The sequence below is a fragment of the Uloborus diversus genome, chromosome 8 (genome assembly GCF_026930045.1).
Source record: "Uloborus diversus isolate 005 chromosome 8, Udiv.v.3.1, whole genome shotgun sequence".
Taxonomy (NCBI): domain Eukaryota; kingdom Metazoa; phylum Arthropoda; class Arachnida; order Araneae; family Uloboridae; genus Uloborus; species Uloborus diversus.
In genome coordinates, this window is record NC_072738.1 from 3,359,705 (window position 1) to 3,380,583 (window position 20,879).

The 20,879-nt window shown below is 31.1% G+C and overlaps 1 protein-coding gene across 1 annotated transcript in view; it reads right to left on the minus strand.

The window, feature by feature from the left end:
* Positions 1–5,601: 5,601 nt before the first annotated feature.
* Positions 5,602–20,879, minus strand: part of LOC129227251 (nuclear protein localization protein 4 homolog) — a 38,152-nt gene continuing 22,874 nt past the window's right edge. The window contains exons 11-15 of the mRNA XM_054861768.1: positions 18,616–18,776; positions 15,054–15,227; positions 8,791–8,907; positions 7,890–8,001; positions 5,602–6,574 (exon numbers count right to left, since the gene is read on the minus strand). Coding sequence (XP_054717743.1) covers positions 6,429–6,574; positions 7,890–8,001; positions 8,791–8,907; positions 15,054–15,227; positions 18,616–18,776 — 710 coding nt within the window. The 3' untranslated portion in view covers positions 5,602–6,428. The remainder of the gene's footprint in view (positions 6,575–7,889; positions 8,002–8,790; positions 8,908–15,053; positions 15,228–18,615; positions 18,777–20,879) is intronic.

Consider the following 20,879-nt stretch of genomic DNA (forward strand, 5'->3'; position numbering starts at 1 on the left):
TAAAAGTGAAAAATAATCTTTGGATGATTGTAGTTGACCAATCACTTATCAGTTTCTTATCAGTTGTCTTGAATTTCTTCCATTTGTTGTCCAAGCAAAAATGTAAATAGACAGCACCCCACGCTTTTTTGTATTACATTAAAATTAAGTGATTGGTCAACTACTATCATCCAAAGATATTTTTTCACTTCATTTTGCTACAAAAGCGTGTTTTTTTAGTTTTTAAACTATTATTTTATTTTTCTGTTTTTTAGTCTTAAGTTGGAGAATTATCAGGCAAAATTGCAATTACTTATTTTCGTAAAAGTTGAATTGACGAAATTATTTATAAAACGAGTGCGAGGTAATATCTTAAAGTTAAGACAAGGGCACCATGATGGGAAGCTACTGTGAGTCATTAATGTATGTTTGTGGAAATCATATTTATATTACTTTGAAAAGTTGAGATGCATTTGAATAAAAGTTTTGTTCAACAATAGTCTGAACAGCAATAAATTTCCAATTGAAGGGTCACCTAAATTTTGGCATTAAATTAGTTAAAAACAATTATATTTCATGTTTTAATTACCTTGGAAAATTGGAACAAATTTTGCCTGATGCAGAAAAATAAAAGGTTTTTGTAGATATTTTTAAATAATTTTTGCGAGCATTTTTTAATATTTTTTTTTAAATTTTTCCTTTTTCACATTGTTGGATTAATGCCAAAATATTGATTAAAATTGGAGGAAACTAACAATTAAAAGAGTTAATGAATTAATTTGATTATAGAATATTGCATTGTCATCGAGTCTGAGGTCGCGTGCCAAATTTCAAAAGAATCCAATCACAGGAAGTGGGCGAAATTTGAGCTGCAAGATTCCGTTACAAGATACATACATACAATACAGGTGAAGCTAATAAAAGCTTGTTAAAAAAAAACACCTTGTATCAAGTGTTTTTGCCAGAAATTAACCAGTTTTTCCTTCCTGTGTCAACCCCCCCCCCCCCCCCTCCACAACCACCTGTTTAGAAAAGCTTTCTAACACCAAATCCAAAACATGTTTTACTCCAACTACAACAATTATGTGCTTGAATCGAAGGAATAAGAAAATCAAGGATTTACTAGGTTCTAGCACATTATTCCAATTTTCCAAGACTTCTAAATTCACATCAGTTTCTTTCACTGAAATAATGTCATATGTTTCATATTGAAAAGATGTTGCCTTGTGTCTATACTATTCCAGAAGTAATAACGCCCTCTTAAAATTTCTGAACCACGCATGTACCTTGTCTGCAGTCAGTACTAGATATTTATTTTCCTAGACGCAAAATATAAAAGGTCACATTTTGCCTTTCCTCTCATGAACTAATTCCCTCTATAATTACTGTGGCCCTTGAAACAAATAATCCTACTCTAAAAAGTTTCATAAAAGTTAGTGTGAGAACTGATTTTTCATCCTGTTTACAGAGTAAAAAAAAGTAAGAAAACACAAACATTCAACTTTTGCAACGATAAAAGCTTTATTATTACTTTTCAAGTCTAATTTATACAAAAACAGCAATTCCAACGATATCTTCAGTAAACAAACCTCAGAGTCTTTGAGTTGATAAATTTTGGTGACTGCAGATCGACGAGGTCGACCGTGCACGCGGTTTGAACAGTAGAAAGTGATACGAGCGAGAGTAAAACCGAATCTGGCTACCAGAAAGCCAGAGGCACTGATGGACTTGGTTGAACTTGCCGCAAGTCTTAGTTCACTCGACAAATCACAGTTCTCTGGTGGTGTGTTCAGTTCACGAGGAGTGGATCTGGCTCCTTGCTATTTGGGCGAGCTGTGAAGAATACAACTGATGCGTAACTTTTCTCTTGCACAGAAATTTTTATTACTTTCTTCTCGACTAAACAAAAATGATGCTTCCAATCATTGCTCAGCCAGCTGAACAAATACCCTCTTCTGGATTTTAAAAAAATTAATGTGCTAAAGTAAACAGTTCAATTCGACTTGAAACAGATAAAGTAGATAAGATATAAGCAAAATAAATGCTGGTGTTTCTAGATTAGAAACAAGATGCAAACAATGACAGAAACTGCTTTACATAGAAAACTTGATGCTTGTACTAATGCAATACTGTCAAACTAGTTTATAGCAAGCCTATGTGTCGAAATTGGTTTAGTTGAGGACAGGAGACAAACTTTTGGGGTAAAAGTTGAAAACGTATTGAATATGACATGAAGAAAAAGAAACATGCAATGGCAAAAATGAGTAAAGCTCGGATTCAGATGCATCTTTTCATAACTCGGTCGAGATTGTTCTTGCACCATAAATAGCGGAAAGCCATCAAAACTAAATCATGCATTTATTTTTCTGATATAAGTTTTGAATTAAAGGTAACATGTACAGAAACAAAAAAGAATTTATTATGAGATATTTTGTAGAATTTATAAGTTTTAATGTAAAAGAAAATGAGTTAGCTAGCTTTATCTACTAGATTATAGTACAAAAGCCAGAATAGGCTCTAATGCCGAACTGTTCTGCCTTCTCCTTTGATTATTACTTTAAAAAAATAAAATAAAAAATTGGCTAGAGTATTCGTCCTTATTTAGTTTGAAAAAAGAAAAATATGTAAAATGATTTATGAAATTCATTAAAAATACTGAAGTGTACATTTCTAGCTTAGTACGGTAACATTGTGAGGGGTGAAAACAATTAACACTAATTGACAAATATGTATCAACTCCCTTCTTCTAACCTAAAATTCCTCCCATTCTCAAAAAATTGCCCTAAAAAATAAAAATCTTAGTTGCTACAAAATGTTTGGCAGAACTTTCAGAGAGGTGGGGGTTGGATAAAGAGCCTTATTAATGTGTTATCATTATATTGCCTCATAAGCATATAAAAACTCCACTTTTTACAATGAGATACGAAGTTGGACAATTTTGTAATTTAAAAAAAAAGGAATTTTTCCACCTGTACTATTGAAGACCAAAATAAGACCCCCCCCCCAAAAAAAAAAGACTAAAGGATGAGTTCTCTGTTTGAAAAACAAAGACATTTTTGAAAAGGATAAAAAGAAAAGTATGCTTTTGAAGTATTCTCAGAATAAATTTTTTTAAACTCAACAATATAAATAAATAGCATTTTTAGCATTAACGACAAAGTCCAATTAAACTTGCTTCAGCGAAATTGAAACAGTTCAAACCATTTGAAAAGATAAACTAAGAAGTAATTTTAAATAATATAAAAAAGATCCAACAGGACAAATATATGGATTAAATCAAAGACAAAATATCTTTGATGAAGGAAGAGGAAAAAATTCAAATGTCACACAATTCCTAACAATTCCCTGACAAAGATGGTTGAAATACATTGAAAAGTTTAGAGTGGTGAAAAATTGGACAATTACAGAAGACTAAGAATAATTAGATTTTTAAATAAAAGTGAAACTAATAAATTTTGGGAAACAAAAATTTTAAAACACTTCACCCCCTTCCCCCTCCCTTCAAAAAAAAAAAAAAAAAAAAATCATTGATTAAAAATAATTTTAACAAATTGACTGAAAATATTTATGAACAACATACAATTCACCACTGACTTCAGACGAGTACAAATACAATATCAATAGAAAAATCTGATGCAAAATAAAACAATTAAAAAATTTAATTTACTAACTTATTACATTTGCAGATACATATATTGTGATTTATCTGAACAAGAATTATCTATTTAAAGTAAGAGTTTATCGTGCAAGAACTACCAACAACTTTGTTATTTTTTGAACATTTATTTTAAAATTTTGCTGTAGCATAGGTGCTTAAATTAAAATTAAAAAAAAAAATCCTTGTATAAAAGCATTATCAAAATTCTTTCAACATCACAACTGAACATCAAATACAATTTAGAACATAAAATTTGAAGAGCTGCACCATTAGTATGCTTTAGTATTTATAAGCATTTAAAATTTCATGCTCCATTTTCTTCTGCTCCATTCTTTGAAGAATTCTCAGAATAAATTTTTTTAAACTGTCAACAATATAAATAAATAGCATTTTTAGCATTAACGACAAAGTCCAATTAAACTTGCTCCAGCGAAATTGAAACAGTTCAAACCATTTCCATATGAAAAAATGACCAGGATCTAAGATTTTCCATTCTCGATAGATTCTGGTTCCAAAATCTAGCTGACCTTGTTTGTGCTTCAAGCTGCTATGTTAGTAGCATATGCCTGATGAAAGAATACCTGTCAACGCTCTGCTTTGGTGATGGAAATCATCAGGGGAACAATTTTCTCCAGTGTTGCCACCAAATTGAATTTTATCATGAAGTTTGACAAGAAAGTTCTTAGATTTATGAGTGCAAATGACCATCAAAACTTTATGGTTTTCTCATAAACTCTAATTTATGGCAAATAAAAAACAAAGAGTTTTTTTAACAAGAGTAAAGACAAACTTTACACTACACCCAAACTTATACTAAGGGTTTTAGTAAGGATAGAAAATGTCTAAACATCAACTTCCTCTTTACTGTATGAAAATAACGTAATACAAATTAGTGCCGATTAAGATTTTTAAAAAAAATTTAGACCAGAAAGTAAAAAGATAAAAACTGTAGCTCAGAAATGACATGTGGATGACTTGGTAAGGATTAAAAAATAATATATAATAAAAAAATAAATAATATATATTATTTATTAAAAATAATAAATAATATATAATATAATCTTGGATTAAAAAATTTTAAACATGATTTTACTTATTCCAATATATATATATATAAAAAAAGCACATGAGCCAAGGAAAACAATTCATGCATTTATATTACATTGCATACATATACTCTATTTTAGTTTTAGGCTGGTGAAAAAAAAATCACGTAGAAAGCGTTCTAAATCAAAAGCAAAGTCAATTCAATATTTTGCTAGTGAGACTATTTTACTATTGCGGTAGAAACTTTCAACTTTTTACTCTATTAACCTGAACCATTATTTTAGTAATACTAGCATCAGATTATTTTCCTACATTATTACTTGTTTATATTTTAATTGTATCATAGGATCAATATTTTTGAAGTTCATGCATTATCTTACTTTTAAGGGCAACAAAGATTATAAGATTCATTAGTTTAATTCTCTAACTGTAATGTTGCTGGAATAAATGTTGGTATCGATATGCAAATAAAACCTAATTTAGAGTCAAATATTGATTGCTAACTATTCCCTACTAAGTGAAAAGACAAATATGGTGAAATGTACAATTGAAACATCCAGCTTCAACTTAACATAAAATCTGAATATACCAGCAATTACAGAAAGGTGGCAACACTGTTTGTTTCTTTTGAAATACATGCAATGCTTTAGCCTTTTCAGCATGGGTTTATACAACATGTGTATTAGAGGCATAGTGCTGTGATAGTCTAGGTTGGATATTTTGTAATTGAGCCTTGGAATCTGGGATTTCTTTTGAATCTGCACACCACAAATTGATATTTCAGCCTCTCTTCTGAAGACAAAGCACAGGATGAGCAGCACTAATGCTGAACCTGATTTATAACTACAACACATTTCATAATAAGTGATACATGAATGCAAAAAAAAAAAAAAAAAAAAAAAAAAAATCCTCCCAATAAAATTAAATTGCAAAAATGTGCAATGTGTGAGCAAATTGTGTAAAATGTTCTATTATTAATGCTTAATGTTGGAACCTTTTGTTACATGACAACATCTAATCTGTAATTCCGTTCTTTCCACACATTTTGAAACATTACACTGTAATGCAGTGGTGATAGTGGACTTAAGTAAAATTTTCTGAAGAGTGCGAAATTTTTGAAAACAACGAGGAAGCTTGACCCCCCCCCCCTCATAAAAAACTCTTCAAATATATATGCAAAAATCGGTGAAAGTATTGGGGGAAAAACATTTTAGAAGTTTTTTTTTAAATATTTTTTTTAGTTTTAGAATGGGTTGTCAGCCCAACATTTTTGGAAACTGCAGCCCAAAATTTTCAGGTCATAAACACCCCTGGTAATGGTTTATCATGCTGCAAAAGTACATTTATGAATTTTTTGGTAGTGTTTTTGGCATTGGGAGTTGATAAAGTGTTTTTGACGTTACTCCAAACTCATTCTTTGAACATTCATAATTGGAAAAAAAAAATTAACTTTTTTTTTTACACTCGTGCATCACTTATGGCAAAATGTGCAGTAGTTTTGAAAATATAGAATTTTCAAAATCAGGACCCTCATTTGTGCTTACCCTGCAAATATCTGCTGCAAGTATTGTACCACTACGAGTTTAAAAGTTTAAACTCCTATGCGGTAAAGACCTAGATTGCACAAAGGTCCAGAGCGGCAACAGCTATTCTTCCATCAGGAACTCTTGAAGCAGAGAGCCACTCCTCGCAGGGTGCGAGAAAGATAGAGAGATATCACAAGTTGGAAGGGACACTGTCTGTCTCACTGTGGCAGGCCGCAGATCTCGCACGTGTTCACCACAGGCTGGTTGAGGAAGGTGCAGTGCTTGCAGATCCACATGGCACTGGCCGAGTCTGTTCGGCCAGAGGCGCCATCATTGCTGGGCTTGTGGTTGGGCATGGATGAATCTGGTGAAGGGGGGAAAAAACTTATATAATTAATCAACAAGGAATTCAATAAGGATGGTTCGTTGGTTTGTTTAATCAGTGGTAATTACAGTACTGATTTGAAATAAAAACTTGCAAAAAGTTTATTTGAACTTAAGAAGAAGGAAAAACAACACGGCTTTCAGCTTTTCTTCTTAGGTCGGGAACTCAACCTGCATTGGGTGGATGAAAGGAAGCTCTACCCCTGAAGTGTACTTCACCACAAATTTATAACAGTGGCTTTCCCACATGCTGGAATGAATATGGGAAATCAAGAAAGCACCTATCAGGAAATTCAATAAAGGTTTGGAAACATCACACTAGAGTCACCTTACCTCTTCATCACTTAAATCAGCAACTGGATGCTGACAAATTTGTGCATAGCTTTAAAAGGATGCACATGATCATTTTTTAAAGTAAAGATTAAAAAAATTTTAAAGGCCCTAACCATAAACATTGAAACAATGGAGTTGGTAAAATTTCTTAATTGATTATTTACTGATGTAACACTAAAATGTCTTCACTGAATTATAAACCACAAATTTTAATTGCATATCATATCAATCATATAAACAATAACTCAATACATAAAAATTCAGTTAAAATATTATTTCAGTACTACAGTATGAATAGGATATTATTCATTAATTTAGTAAATTTATGTATCACACAGCAGATACATATAAAAAAAAAAAATAGATTGAAACTTAGGTCTGAATGTGCAATATTTTCTATAGAGAATTTAATTTTGGTTCCTTAGAAAAGAGAAATGTTGATGAATTAAAGAATTGTCAGACACATAGTCATAAATGTAAAAGGAATTTAGATTGACAGAGGGGAAGGGGAGGATTGTATGATTTCTCAATTTGATTGAAATATACAGATAAGGTATTCCAGAGACAGTGTTTACAGATCAGTCTCTTAAGATCCACATCAGTTTGAAAAATCGGCCTTACAGTAAGGATAAGTATTTAAAAATCTTACTAGAATAAATACAAAAGTTCCTAAAAATCCCTATAAGTACAATGATAACAATCTCAAAGAAATCAGCATTAGAATGCAGTCTAAAAATCTTTAATGGATTATAAACACAACTGTCCTTATAAATCCCCACTAGCATAAGGGTATTATCTTTTGAATAGCATCAACAGTCAAAAATATGGCTACAGTAAAAAATATATCACGGAATTGGCTAGCTAAAAGAATATCTATTTTTTTTTTTTTTCACATTTCATAATTTTCAACATTTTTTAATATACACAAATACTTCATTAAAAAAAAAAAGAAAAATACACACCTTCAGCATCTATGAAATGTTCCACTGTGGCCCACCTGTCACTTTTGGACCAATTTACAGCCAGATCTTTGTCTTTTAGTCGTATTGCTTCTAATAGAGGACCCAAGTCATCCTAAATGAAAGAAACACAATTTACATATCTGCAAAATACACTTTGAAAGCGTTTTCATTTTAGAGTCGATTTTTTTGAAAAATACACTAGGAAAATGTCAAAGGGAACCAATTTTTAATTAATTATTGGAAACGTGCGATGTTTTTGGTAAAGGATAAATAAAAGTTGTTCTAGGTGCAACAGTGTCAAAATTTTTAAGAGTTTCTTCCACACAAAAAAAAAAAGGTTTCATTCATTACGGTTGATTCATTTATCTAAATTATACTAATGAAACTATTTACAGCATAACACAAACATAAGATAAAATTATCTCTAAAACATCACAACACAGATCCGATGTCACTTAACGTCCATCTCTTTTATTTCTGCATTTCTTCTGTTAATTTCTAAAAAAATCCTTATCGATTTATATTTTGTGAAATACAAATTAATTCGAATGGATTCTACCTTTTTGTAAATAACCAAAAAAAAAAAAAAAAAAACACACGCACATAAGTCCAGGGCAAAAAAAAAAAAAAAAAAGATAATGGTAGTAGTATAAAATCCTTCAGCAAAGATATTTAAAAAAAAAGTTGAATGTCACAAACATATGTTTTTAAAAGGTATACATCAAGTGCCAGAAGGTGAATCACAACAACAACAAGGTCAACAAGTTAAAATAATCAATTATCTAACATATTGAAGCAAAAAACATGCAAATGCTTCAATACGTTGGATAATTGATTATTTTAATTTTCAGCACAAAGGTATTTATTCATTATTAAGGTCAACAAGTGTTTTCTGACTTACCATTAAAGGTAAAAGGTCCATTGTGGCAAGGTAAATGAGCAAGTGAAAGTCGGACATAGCTTCTAGAAACTGATCAGACTTGAACTGCCTCAAGTAACTGACTAAATGAGGGAAGTCCTGTAAGAGAAGAAAATATTCATACCAGTTCAGTTACAAATGAAGTAAATACATTAAAATGGGAGACAATCCATTTCATTCACCCCAGACAATTGTGACCCGAAAAATCCAATTAATTGCTGGTTGCTTTTAAGTCGAGAAAACAAACTGAAAATCAAAGTCAATTACCATTTGTCTGAGATTTGGGAGAGCTTTTAGTAAGAAATAAAAGGTTTATGGCTGTTATTTAAACACATTACACTTAATTTCAAACACAGACAGTGTCTGATAACTGCAAGGGTAAGTGGGGCAGATGCTTTAGGCCCCCTTTCAAGGAGGCTCTAAACATTGTCATAACTAAAGTGTGGGGAAAATTTTTTTTAAAGAGCGAAAAATCTTCAACAGTTTTGAAAAAAGCTTAGTGGAGAGTGTTTACAGTTATAAAAATTAGTAAAAGCCCTGATATGAAAAACATTCAGTTAAATAATTAGTTTCCATTAGGAATCGATTTATGCTATCATTTTCTTAAATCATGCCATATTAGAAGGTGTTTCGAAATAGATTATTTCTGTATTCAGTTTTTTTTTGTATCAAACTCTACTAACTTCGTTATTTTTTACACAAATTATTCACCACACAGATTGCACAAATTTTCAATATATGATTTTTAAAGGTAGGCGAACACCCTAAATATTTTTTCTTCAATATTCATTGCACCTTTCTGAAACTTTATACGATTATTGAACATGACATAAATAACACATTTTGACTGCTTATTTGTTGGGAAAAAAAAAATTCTATAGGTTTGTTTTAAAAAATTGCCACATTTTTAGCAAAAAGATACTATTTCCTTAACACTTCCGGTGCCTTCATTTCTTCATAATTTTAAAAACTTTTTGTGTCTATCGCTTTGTGAGATACCAGAGAGTGATATGACCCTCCAATTTGAAAATAATTAACTAAAAACAGGTAAATGTTAGAAAATTTCCCCCGAAAAACATGCTTTCTGCCCCCAGTTTTAATTGGTCATTATTTAAGAACCACATATTGCATGTACATTAAATTTTCGAGGTTTATATCACAGTAATTTGTTCAATTACCATGTTTGCAAAGTTTCAAATCCTTAAAGTTAATACTTTTTTCACTAGATCTGTTGGCGTAAATAAAAACTTGAAAATGTGGCTGTGAGAAAATCAAGAAGGAAGAAGTAATATTTCCGTTATAAGCAGTTAATTTGAGTTTAGTAAATTTCTTCTAGTTTTCTCAGTAACTCGTCTAGTTAAAAAAGAATTGCGGATTTAGGAAGAAGAACACTAGGGCTCTCTAAATATCTCAAAATCTATTTTTTTCGAAAATTAGGGTATTCGCCTACCTTAACAGTTTTACAGTCAAACCTGTCTATCTCGAATTTCACAGGATGAAAAAAATTTCGAGATAAAGAGGTTTTGAGATACGGAGGTTTTGAGAAACTTATTGAAATTTGGAATCTGATGATGAAAATCTTTGAATTTTATACCAAAGACTAAACATGCGAAATATTCAAATTCTTCCGTAAAAGTTTTGTTAGGTATTTATTTTACTATTTTATGCTAAGCACTTTATTGCAAGTTTAAGGAATCATCTTGACAGCAATGAAATTTTAAGCATAGCTTTTGCAAGCAAAATATGTAGTCTTTTATTGCTTTTCGGTGCCTGATTTTTTTTTTTTTTTTTGATTCAAATATCCTCTCTTGAGGTTGCAATGGCTGAAAACCCTTCTTGCCCTACTGTACATACTTAACTTGGCGGCAGTTTAATTTTTCTTCATTAATGGATTGCCGTCCAAAAATTCTAGAAATTTCACTTTTTCATCATTTGAAAAATCTTTAGCTTTCTTTTCATGCCTATCATCTTGGTTTTCTACACAATCCCAACTTCAAGCAAGAGATCACTCACGGATCAGTACCTAAACCAGACAACAGATAATGAAACTGGTTTTAATTTGAATGACCTTAAACTACAAACTTGGAAAAAGTCACCCCACATGTCAAATCTGTCAAGCCCAGCCCTCTCCTCATTGTCTCATTCTCTGCATTCTGCTCTGCTTCCGAGAAAATGCTCGAAATGACTGACCTTTCGTTAGTCTTCCTGATAATAATAATTCCTAGGTGCATTTCTAATTTTTTTCCCCTGCCATTGAGAATAGTGCTACTGTTTCTGTGTTTAAGGAAAGTTGTTTGCTGTTTTGAAGATTGCTGGACTTCGAATTCGAAAATGTCAGCATTGCTGGAATTCGAGATATGGAGGTATTCGGGATTTTTTTTTGAGATAAACATGGAAAATACATTAAATTTTGGCTGAAAATTCAGGGAAATTAAAAAATTTCAAGATAGGCAGGTTTTTGAGATAAGCAGGTTCGAGATAGACTGGTTCGACTGTATTTCGATTTTCAATTATGCAGGTTGTTGGGAGATTTACAACCAAAAGCCAGGGTTGGGTTTTGGACTATCTGAAACTGCTTTAGGACAGAACAGGTGGTTATTACCGTCCAAAACTGTCAGAAAGTGTCCAAAAGTATGCTAAAGCTAAAAGGCTGTAATCAATTCGTATTTACTGCAATATTCATAATGCATAAATAGAAATATCAATAAGTATTAATTAATGAGTGTTTGATAATATTTTTCTCCGAAATGTTCATTTAAAAATATTTTACTTAAAAAAACTGCCAAAAACTCCACTACATAAAAACTTTTACAAAAGTAAATTCACAACACTACCAAGGCAACTAATTACAGTTCCTTTTGCACACACACATAAATGTCGAATAATTAGGTTACTATTATGAGAAAAAAACCTCATGCACAGGGCTCCCAACACATTTTAGCTAAAGAAAAGGGTAAAAGAGGACCATTTTCAATCAAAAAGGGGACCAAAGAGTACCAGTTAGAATTAAAAAGAGGACCTTGGGAGGACCACTCATAGTTAAACAAAGGGAAGCACCTAAAGGCAAATTAGTTGCCAGCTGCTAAATTCGTGAAGATAATTTGTTAATTAACTATAATAATGAGAGATACAATTCTTTTATCACCTGTGAAACTGATCTTTTTATCCATTGAATAATATTATTTACACAAATATTTGGATTGGGGGGGGGGGCACTTAGTTTAGCACTAAGGCAGCCTCTTTAGAACTACATAGGCATAATGATACATTTTGACTTGAACCAGGGATACTGGTAGTCTCACTGAGGGATAGGTGAAGCTGTGCTTCATCTTTATTTAGCTTAAAATTACTTTTACGTTTTTCTGTCTTGTAATGCTTCTTAATAGTGTTATCATACACCAAACAAAAAAACGTTATTCTCTTGTTGTTTTCCCCAGCCTCTAGTTTTGTTCCCATCTAACTATTTGAAGAGAAATTTGCAGTTCCTCATGACTCACACTGAAACTTAAAAAATATTGTTTTGATTTTAAACAAAGCTGCAACTGAGTTTATTATAAAATTATTTTATATTTGAATTTTAAATTTAATCTCTTATCACAGGGTTCATACCATTTAGGAAGAAAAAAATTTAAGCACTTTTCAAGAGTAAAAAAATTTCTTTCAAGGTACTACCTTAAATTTGTACTATAAATATTACATGCAGATTTCATTTAATGCTAACATATAAATAACAGAAAGTAATATAAAAAGTATAGGAAAACAAACTGCTTTTTCTACAAGAGACACTTTGATAAAAGATTTACTGTATTGAAAGTTTTCCTAAAAATGTCTGAAATGCTTAATCACAAAGAGAAGCAGACCACATGAGGTTTAGTTTTGCAATTTTCATATTGAAAATATATTTTCAAGAATCATAAAACTTAGATTTAAAAAAAAAACCCTCCATGATTGCAAGGCCATGAGTGCTTTGAACTTTTATGGGGGGGGGGGGGGACTAATTCCCCTCTTTAGCAGGCATCATAACAATAAATGATGAACGTAAATTCAACCTTATAAAATTTTATAATTCAACTTTGTTTTAAATACAAACACTAAGTTAAAATGTTATGTACTCAATTGTTTACATTTAATATTCCCCCCCCCCTCGTAAAATCAGCAATAACCGAGAATAAGCTAATGATAATTAATATTAAGTTTGCAAAACTAAAAATTTGAACTTAAAAAAAAATTTATAAATTTTTTAGTTATTTAAATAAAAAATTAAAACGAGTTAATCTAATGCCAAAAATATAAAAATATTTATTAGATGCAAAACGGTTGAAAGCTCAAATAAGCAAATTTTCACAAACCAAGTTCAATTTTGGCATATTTCCCATAAAATAAACTTATTTATTTTCTACTAAATTAAACATAAAACATGCTAATCTGAGGTAGCATTTGGGAAAATAACATTCAATTGGGCAAAAATGGAGTTTTAATATTTTCATGATGCAAAAAGATTGAAATTTCGAACACTAAAACTTATTTTCAGCGAAGTCCGAGTAAGTTCAATGTTGCCATGGTTTCCAAAATAATTATTTCGTTAATTATTGAAATTAAACGAAAAATAAACTAATCTAAAGTAGTATATGTCAAAATAACTTCCTACTGTCGAAAACATCAAAAGATTTACAAGATGCAAAAGGATTGAAATTTCAAACGCGAGAAGCAGTTTTCCGCGAAGTCCGAGTAAGTTCAATGTTGCCATGGTTTCCAAAATAATTACTTCGTTAATTATTGAAATTAAACGAAAAATAAGCTAATCTAAAGTAGTATATGTCAAAATAACTTCCTGCTGTAAAAAACATCAAAAAATTTACAAGATGCAAAAGGATTGAAATTTAAAACGCGAGAAGCAGTTTTTCGCGAAGTCCGAGCAAAGTTTAATGTTGTCATGGTTTCCAAACTAATTCCTTCGTTAATTATTGAAATTAAACGAAAAATAAGCTAATCTAAAGTAGTATATGTCAAAATAACTTCCTACTGTCAAAAACATCAAAAGATTTACAAGATGCAAAAGAATTGAAATTTCAAACGCAAGAAGCAGTTTTCCGCAAAGTCCGAGTAAGTTCAATGATATCATGGTTTCCAAACTAATTCCTTCGTTAATTATTGAAATTAAACGAAAAATAAGCTAATATAAGGTAGCACATGTCAAAATAACTTTCGATTGTAAAAAACATCAAAATATACAAGATGCAAAAGGATTGAAACCTCAAACACGAAAGCAATTTTTCGCGATACTGTATATCAAACCTATGTTCAGAAAATCGCACTCATGAAATATTTTTAAAAGAATTACAAGCAATCAAAAGTATGCTTTAGATTGCTTGTAATGATTTTTGAAAGAATTCAAGCAATAAAATTTTCATACTTTTTTAAGGCTTTCAAGCACTTGGAAAATAAACTTTTTTTTTCAGGATCTTTTCAAGGTTTTTCAAGGGCGTAAAATTTATGCGCTTGTAAAAAAAATGGCGCATGCGCGACGAAATTACTTCCGAATTCATTTGCAAAAGGGGTGGTTCATAGCAGCGTTATACAGTCAACGCGCAACAACTCTTAGTCCCAAGGGACCGGCTAAAACGTTCCGAGTTATGGGAAGTTTCCACAACAGTCTCAAGAGCTTGGGATTCAATGAAAACTTTTGAGTTAAAGGAATATTCGAGTTATCGAGATCCGAAAGTTCATTCGTTAATGGAAAGGCGAGGCTGAAATTCCGAGAAATATCGGTAGCACCCTGCTCCGCGATTCAACGTCATAACTCCTCCCCCAAACCTCTTTTTTATGGATTTCCATGCTGCAGCAGTTGAAGGTATCTTTTAACGTAATGGAAAATTTTTTAAATCTGATTTTGAAGTAAAAACTATATAAAAGTGGACTAATCGGACCAAAATGTTAAAAAGCAGTCTGAAGCGGACTTAACCCTAAAAAACGGACTTTGGCGGGAAAAGCGGACCATTTGGGAGCCCTGCATGCATACAAATAGAAATTTTTAATGAAGAATTCAACTTCTAAGTAACTAGATTATTTCTTAACATGTCAAGAAAAATCAAGTGCTTTAAAATCATGTAGAAAAATAAAAATAAGCACTATTTAAGTTTTGTAAAGTTCATATGGAAAATCAAGCAACAAAGGTGTTCTACAAAATTCGTGGAGGCATTATCCCTGTCACCTATAAAATAAACCTAAGAACAAATGATCTTTACCTGTACATGACCATCCAAAAATCTGTTTTCCACCGGAAAAGGATCGATGCCTGCAACCGCATAGAATGTGAATTGAGGTTCATTGGGAGTTGATACAGGAACGTCTACAAGTAAGTATTCTATGGGTAAGGGACGAGCAAGTTCTGTGATTTCATTGCCATATGAATCTTTCACCTAAATCAAAGAGAAAATCAAGATTTATTGCTCAAACGCCTGTACATGTCTTTTGTCAATAATAAATGTTTTAAACAACACTTCAGAAGAAATAAATTACAGAACACTAAGTAGTGCAGTACAGTCCACCAAGGTTCTAACACAACTGACTAATTACTGTTATAATTGAAAAGCGAAAGCAGGTGCTTCATTTTTTGAACTTATTTATTAATTGTTTTAAAACAAATTAATACTGAACGAATTATAATATAAAAATCCTCTGGACATATCAGTAAAATTATAAATATGCACATATATAGATTGCAATGGTAATATGCACCTTTTGTATTGTATATATATCCTACTGTGAAAGTCCGAAATCTGGCAAATGTCGACATTTGCCAGTAAATATCAAAATTTACCTTCCAAAGACATTGGCAAAAAACCAAACATTTCTGGTAAATCCCTGGTGAAAGTTGACATTCTCCATTTTTTTAATGGTAACATAAATACGAAGAATACAAACAAAAAGAAAAAAAAGAGATGCATTTATAGGATTCTAATATATATGAAGAATAAGTGCACCAATAGAGAGAGAGAGAGAGAGAGAGAGAGTAACGGTGGATGCAGAAAATTCAAAATAAAATGCATAAACATGTTCCCGTGTTACAAAGAATGCCTTCTTTTAGAATGAAAAGATTTTCAGTTTCGGCTCACAGGTGCAGCAGGAGAGAGTGCTGTTCTCTCATACTTAGCTTGCGCAAAAGTGGACTTCATAATTAAAACACAGATAGCAAATATATTTGAGGTTTAGACATAAATAATAAATCTAAATAGAAATTTCTTGAAAAAGTGATGTTAAAATTTCACAAATTGAAACTGATTGCAAAACAGTAGGAAAACAGAACAAATGGTAAATAAGATTGGTTCATAAATAGTACAGATAGATACAGAAAAATTTATTATATCATTTTAAGCTTAGTGTGGTGTAGGATTTGTACCGGAATAATTTCAGAATAAAAAGTTAATAGAGTTTAAACTTTTAGTGTTGGCCATTATTTTATGCATTTATAATTACTAATAAAATTTACCCTTGATATATATATATATATATATACAGGGGTCTGGCCAGAGCATATTTGGGTCCGTTAACGGACCCTTCACAAAAATCCGATCAACCAAAACGGACCTTTCACAAAATCCCGATCAAACAAAACGGACCTTTCACAAAATCCCGATCAAACAAAACGGACCCTTCACAAAATTCTGATAAACAAGATCGGATCTGTCAAATTGTTTATTGAAAGAGCAAATCTGAAAGCAAAATAACGCATATTTCTGTGTATAAACCGATAATTTTTGGCACCTTTTTTTTAAGTCAAATTAGAGGGATCAGTTTATACAAAATCGGCTAATTTTGAAAAAAAAAATCGGCACTCTTGGGATGCTCCTGCAAGCGATAAATAATTGCTACTGCCAAATAAATATAATGGTTGTTTGTTTTATCACAGCTAATTAGCAGCGGTGTTTTTGTAAACTTTTCTGAAAAGGCATTGGTAAGCACTTTTCTCCGCTCATAATTTAATTAACAATAATAATATATATCTGCGAAATGAACTTTGAACTGCAAAGGGATAGTAAGGGTGAGGAAAAAATATGATCGCTTCAGATAGTGTTGCCAACTTCAAAATTATCACCACTTAGCGTCTGGAGTTGAACCTTTATAATGACTTGATTAGAAAATATTCTCATCATTTTGCCTGCTTGACAATAATCGCGTTTTTACGGTGCGGTGCGGTGCGATGTTTAATTGTTATTTTGGGAGAAAATTATATGGGTTTTGATTTTTCGATGCTAACAAGGATGATTAACTTTAATTAAACTCTTTTAATTACCGTTTTCTTTAGATGTCTACATTTTGAAAAAGGCAATCTTTTAACATCCGATATGAGAATCATATTTTTTTCTTTTTTCAAGTTAACTTCACTTTATTAGGATTCAAATAAATGAAAAGTCTCTTTATTTCTGTTAGAACTCTCATTTCAAGTTCTTAAAGCAAAATTCCATTTTCTGTTATGAGTCAAAAATTAAAATGCTAAATAGATGGTTTATTTTATTTTATTTTTTGGGTCAACTGTGTCCACAGATATTAATGATATGTTTATCATAGAACTCTAAAATGCAATTTTAAAATAATTTTATCAAAAATATTTCTTTTACAAGCCGTTTTTATAGTTTTGATGCCTTCACTTTGAGAATTGCGATCTCTTTGCATCCGCTATGGGAATCCGATTTTTCGAATTTTTAATGATTATTACGCTTTGTTAAGAAGTAAACAATTGAAATATCTTTTTATTTTTGTTAAAATCACGGAATTTATAAGTTTTAAACAAAATTCTGTGCTTTTCAAGAGTGTCTTGGGTCAAAAAGTTGAATGCTGAACCCTATTCTGAATTTTATTTTATTTATTTATATTTTTGTTACAATTATTTTAAGTACTGTACCGAAATATATCTAGTATAATTTAACATTTTTGTAGAATGGTAGATAAATATTGATACTTGAAAGAGCGATGCCCCCCCCCCCCCCCGCCAAATATCAGAAAAAAAATCCAGAATGATTTTCTTGACGTAGAAGAGGAAAACACTCAACTTTAAGTTTAACTGATGCAGTTTGTGCCATCTCTAAATTCTAAAATTTTGTTTTAACAAAAAAAAAAAAAATTTTTTTTTTGCGAAATTTCTTGATTTTTCACAAAATTAATTCATTTTTCACAAAATTATTTGATTTTTTACAAAAAACAGACCCTGTGAAAAATCCTGGACAGACCCCTGATATATATATATATATATAGAGAGAGAGAGAGAAAGGAAAATGAATCTATTAAACTAAGAAAATAAATTCAAACAAATAATAGATGCTCTAAAAATACTCTATAGTCACAACAATTAACTTGCGATTTTCTTCCCTACTTCACCAGAAGCTTGTCTTTGCATTGAGACACCTTACAGTATGTTACTTGTTGTAAAAATGTATGCAATAGCCAAAATGATGATAAAAACCCATGGTATGTCATAGTTACTATCATAAACACGGCCAGAATTGTCCTGGGGAGGGTCATAATAGACTTTCATATGTACATAAAATATTATATTAAGGTTAGAAATAAGTGTTAAAACCAATCTGAGCATGGTTCAAACCCAAAAAAACATACTGTGTGGATACTGTTAAAATAAATATCATATGTGCATTTCCTTAATTAAACTTAGCCACTAACAAGTTGGCCGACTCAGAAAAAATTAAGTAAAATGAAAAATCTCAAAATATATCAGTAATGATGGAAAAGATGGGGGACAGGGCATGAAATTTTTTTTTCTAATCATAGATTCAACGAAAGAATTCAACTTACTTTGTAGAAGACATCAGGTACGAATTGTTCATTACTTGACTCCTTCACGTAACCCAATTCCGGGGCATCAATAGTGGGCAGCAAGCAGTTGTCCCTGACCAGGGCCATACATTGGTTGGACACTTGATACCCTTCCATGTGCGCATGATTATTTGCATCCCCTGAGCGAAACATTTTCACAAATTATTACACAAGTTCAAAGTAATGCCTGATTTGATGATGTTTAATGAAACATTAAAAAACCAAGAGGTGCAAAATACTGATACACTTTAATTTTTAGGTAAAGTTAAGGAGGTACTATGTTCACAAAAAAACATTCCACTCAGATTACAACTTTCATGTTAATCATCTTGTTTTTTCTTCATGTTTGTATATTCCAATGGGAAACGAAAGGAATCGGCTTTCACAAGTTTTGTTGTGAAAAGGGAACAGAAATAGCTCAACTCGAAAAATAAAATTGTTAGCTGTAGACGGTTGAAATTTCTCACTTAACATGTAATGTGGAATATAGTAAATAGCTGCGCATCTCTTTGTTTGACTGCAATGTGCTGATTGAAAAATACACTTTACTCATTTTTCAACTAAATATGTATCAAGTGACTTTTTGTAAGATCTTTTCCCTTAAGGCATCTTGCACTAGTAGCCAAAACCAAGTATGAGTGTCGTCAGGGTGTCGGTGAGATAATCAATACATTTTTATTGGTTCATTTGTATACAGTTTAAGTCGGCAATTGCAAAGGATTTCAGTTTTCAGAATTCAAGAGGCACCATTTCTTGCTAAATAAAATACATCATATAATAGACATAATAATGTAATTTTCCCGTCAGATTTGTAGAATAATTTGCATGACAGAATTATAAATTATAGCATTTACTTCTAGTTGATTTGGTAGAAATTTTGTGTTCAAAAAGGTAGCATTACTTATTTTCTATTAGGCTTACAAACATTATTATTTTATGCTATTGTTCAATAACTTTTGTTTCTCTTTCTTCAGAGAATTCTATAGAAATAAAACTAAGATTTTACACCATGGCTGGTGCAATTTTGAAATTACAAAACTTTACTTCAATGTTAATACTGATAAAGCTATAAGTATATAAAGCATTTCCTAAAAGCACGTATGAAGCATTTCCATAATCACAATCTCTAATTAAGAACAGAATTTAATACTGAATTGAATTTGAAGAAGACACTTTCAATTACACAAGCTTTTACAGTCCCCAAAATTCTTAAATGGCAATTAGATTTTTTTATGAAATTGGATATCATGATGAAAATTTGATTATAATGATATTTTTATTAGTCAAATAGAAAAGTAAGAAAATATACATAAAGTGATTTTAAGGACATGATAAAGTTAAAGCAGGGAAGGGAACACATCTTTTGCTTTTAGATTAGTTATGCAGTAAACTCTTGATTATCCACAGAGTAGGGTGATATAGTAATCACAAGTAAGCGACTTTTGAGGATAATCCACAAAATAGGCAAAAAAAAAAAAAAAAGAATATGCATGTATGTAATAACTTTAAAAAATCAGTTACACTTACATACATTTAAATGGCAAGTAAAAATGGTTACACTGTATGTAAATGCTCAACAATGACTCCTGGTTATTGCAATGCGAGCAAATAGTGCAAACAGATCTAGCTAGGCCACACCAAAAACGTTTAGGGGAAGAGAGAGGATTTGTTTTTAATAAAACTGGTATAACCACTCGTTTACACATATGAGTAATGTACAGGGTGGCGACAGGAACTGTGAAAAAAAGTTCCCTGACTTTTCCCTGATTAAGTTCACCGAATTTCCCTGATTTACGTTACCAATGATAATGGTTTTCTTTCTTTGCTTTACTTGAAATCCATTGTATGTTTGTATAAAATGCAGTATTTTAAACGTTTTAAGTTATGTAAAGTTGTTGAACTAAAGATATGTTTTAAAAATATGCTACTTTTTTAATAAAATGGTTTAAAAAAAAAAAATTTGGGGGAGGGGGATCAATGACCTACAAAACAGTATATTAAATATTTATACAATGGAAAGATTATAGAAAGTGAAAATAAAAAAAACTTTACTTCCAGAAACCACTTAGCATAAGAATTTAAGAAACTATCAAAATTACTTTCAAAAACATGTGTATTTATGATAGTTCAAAACAATTTCAATTACTTTTCAGTTCTAAGTTTTCAAACAGTATGTTTTTAGTTAACAGTACGTTAATTGTTGCAAGAATAACAAGTAATAGTGAAAGAATAGAAGTAATGTA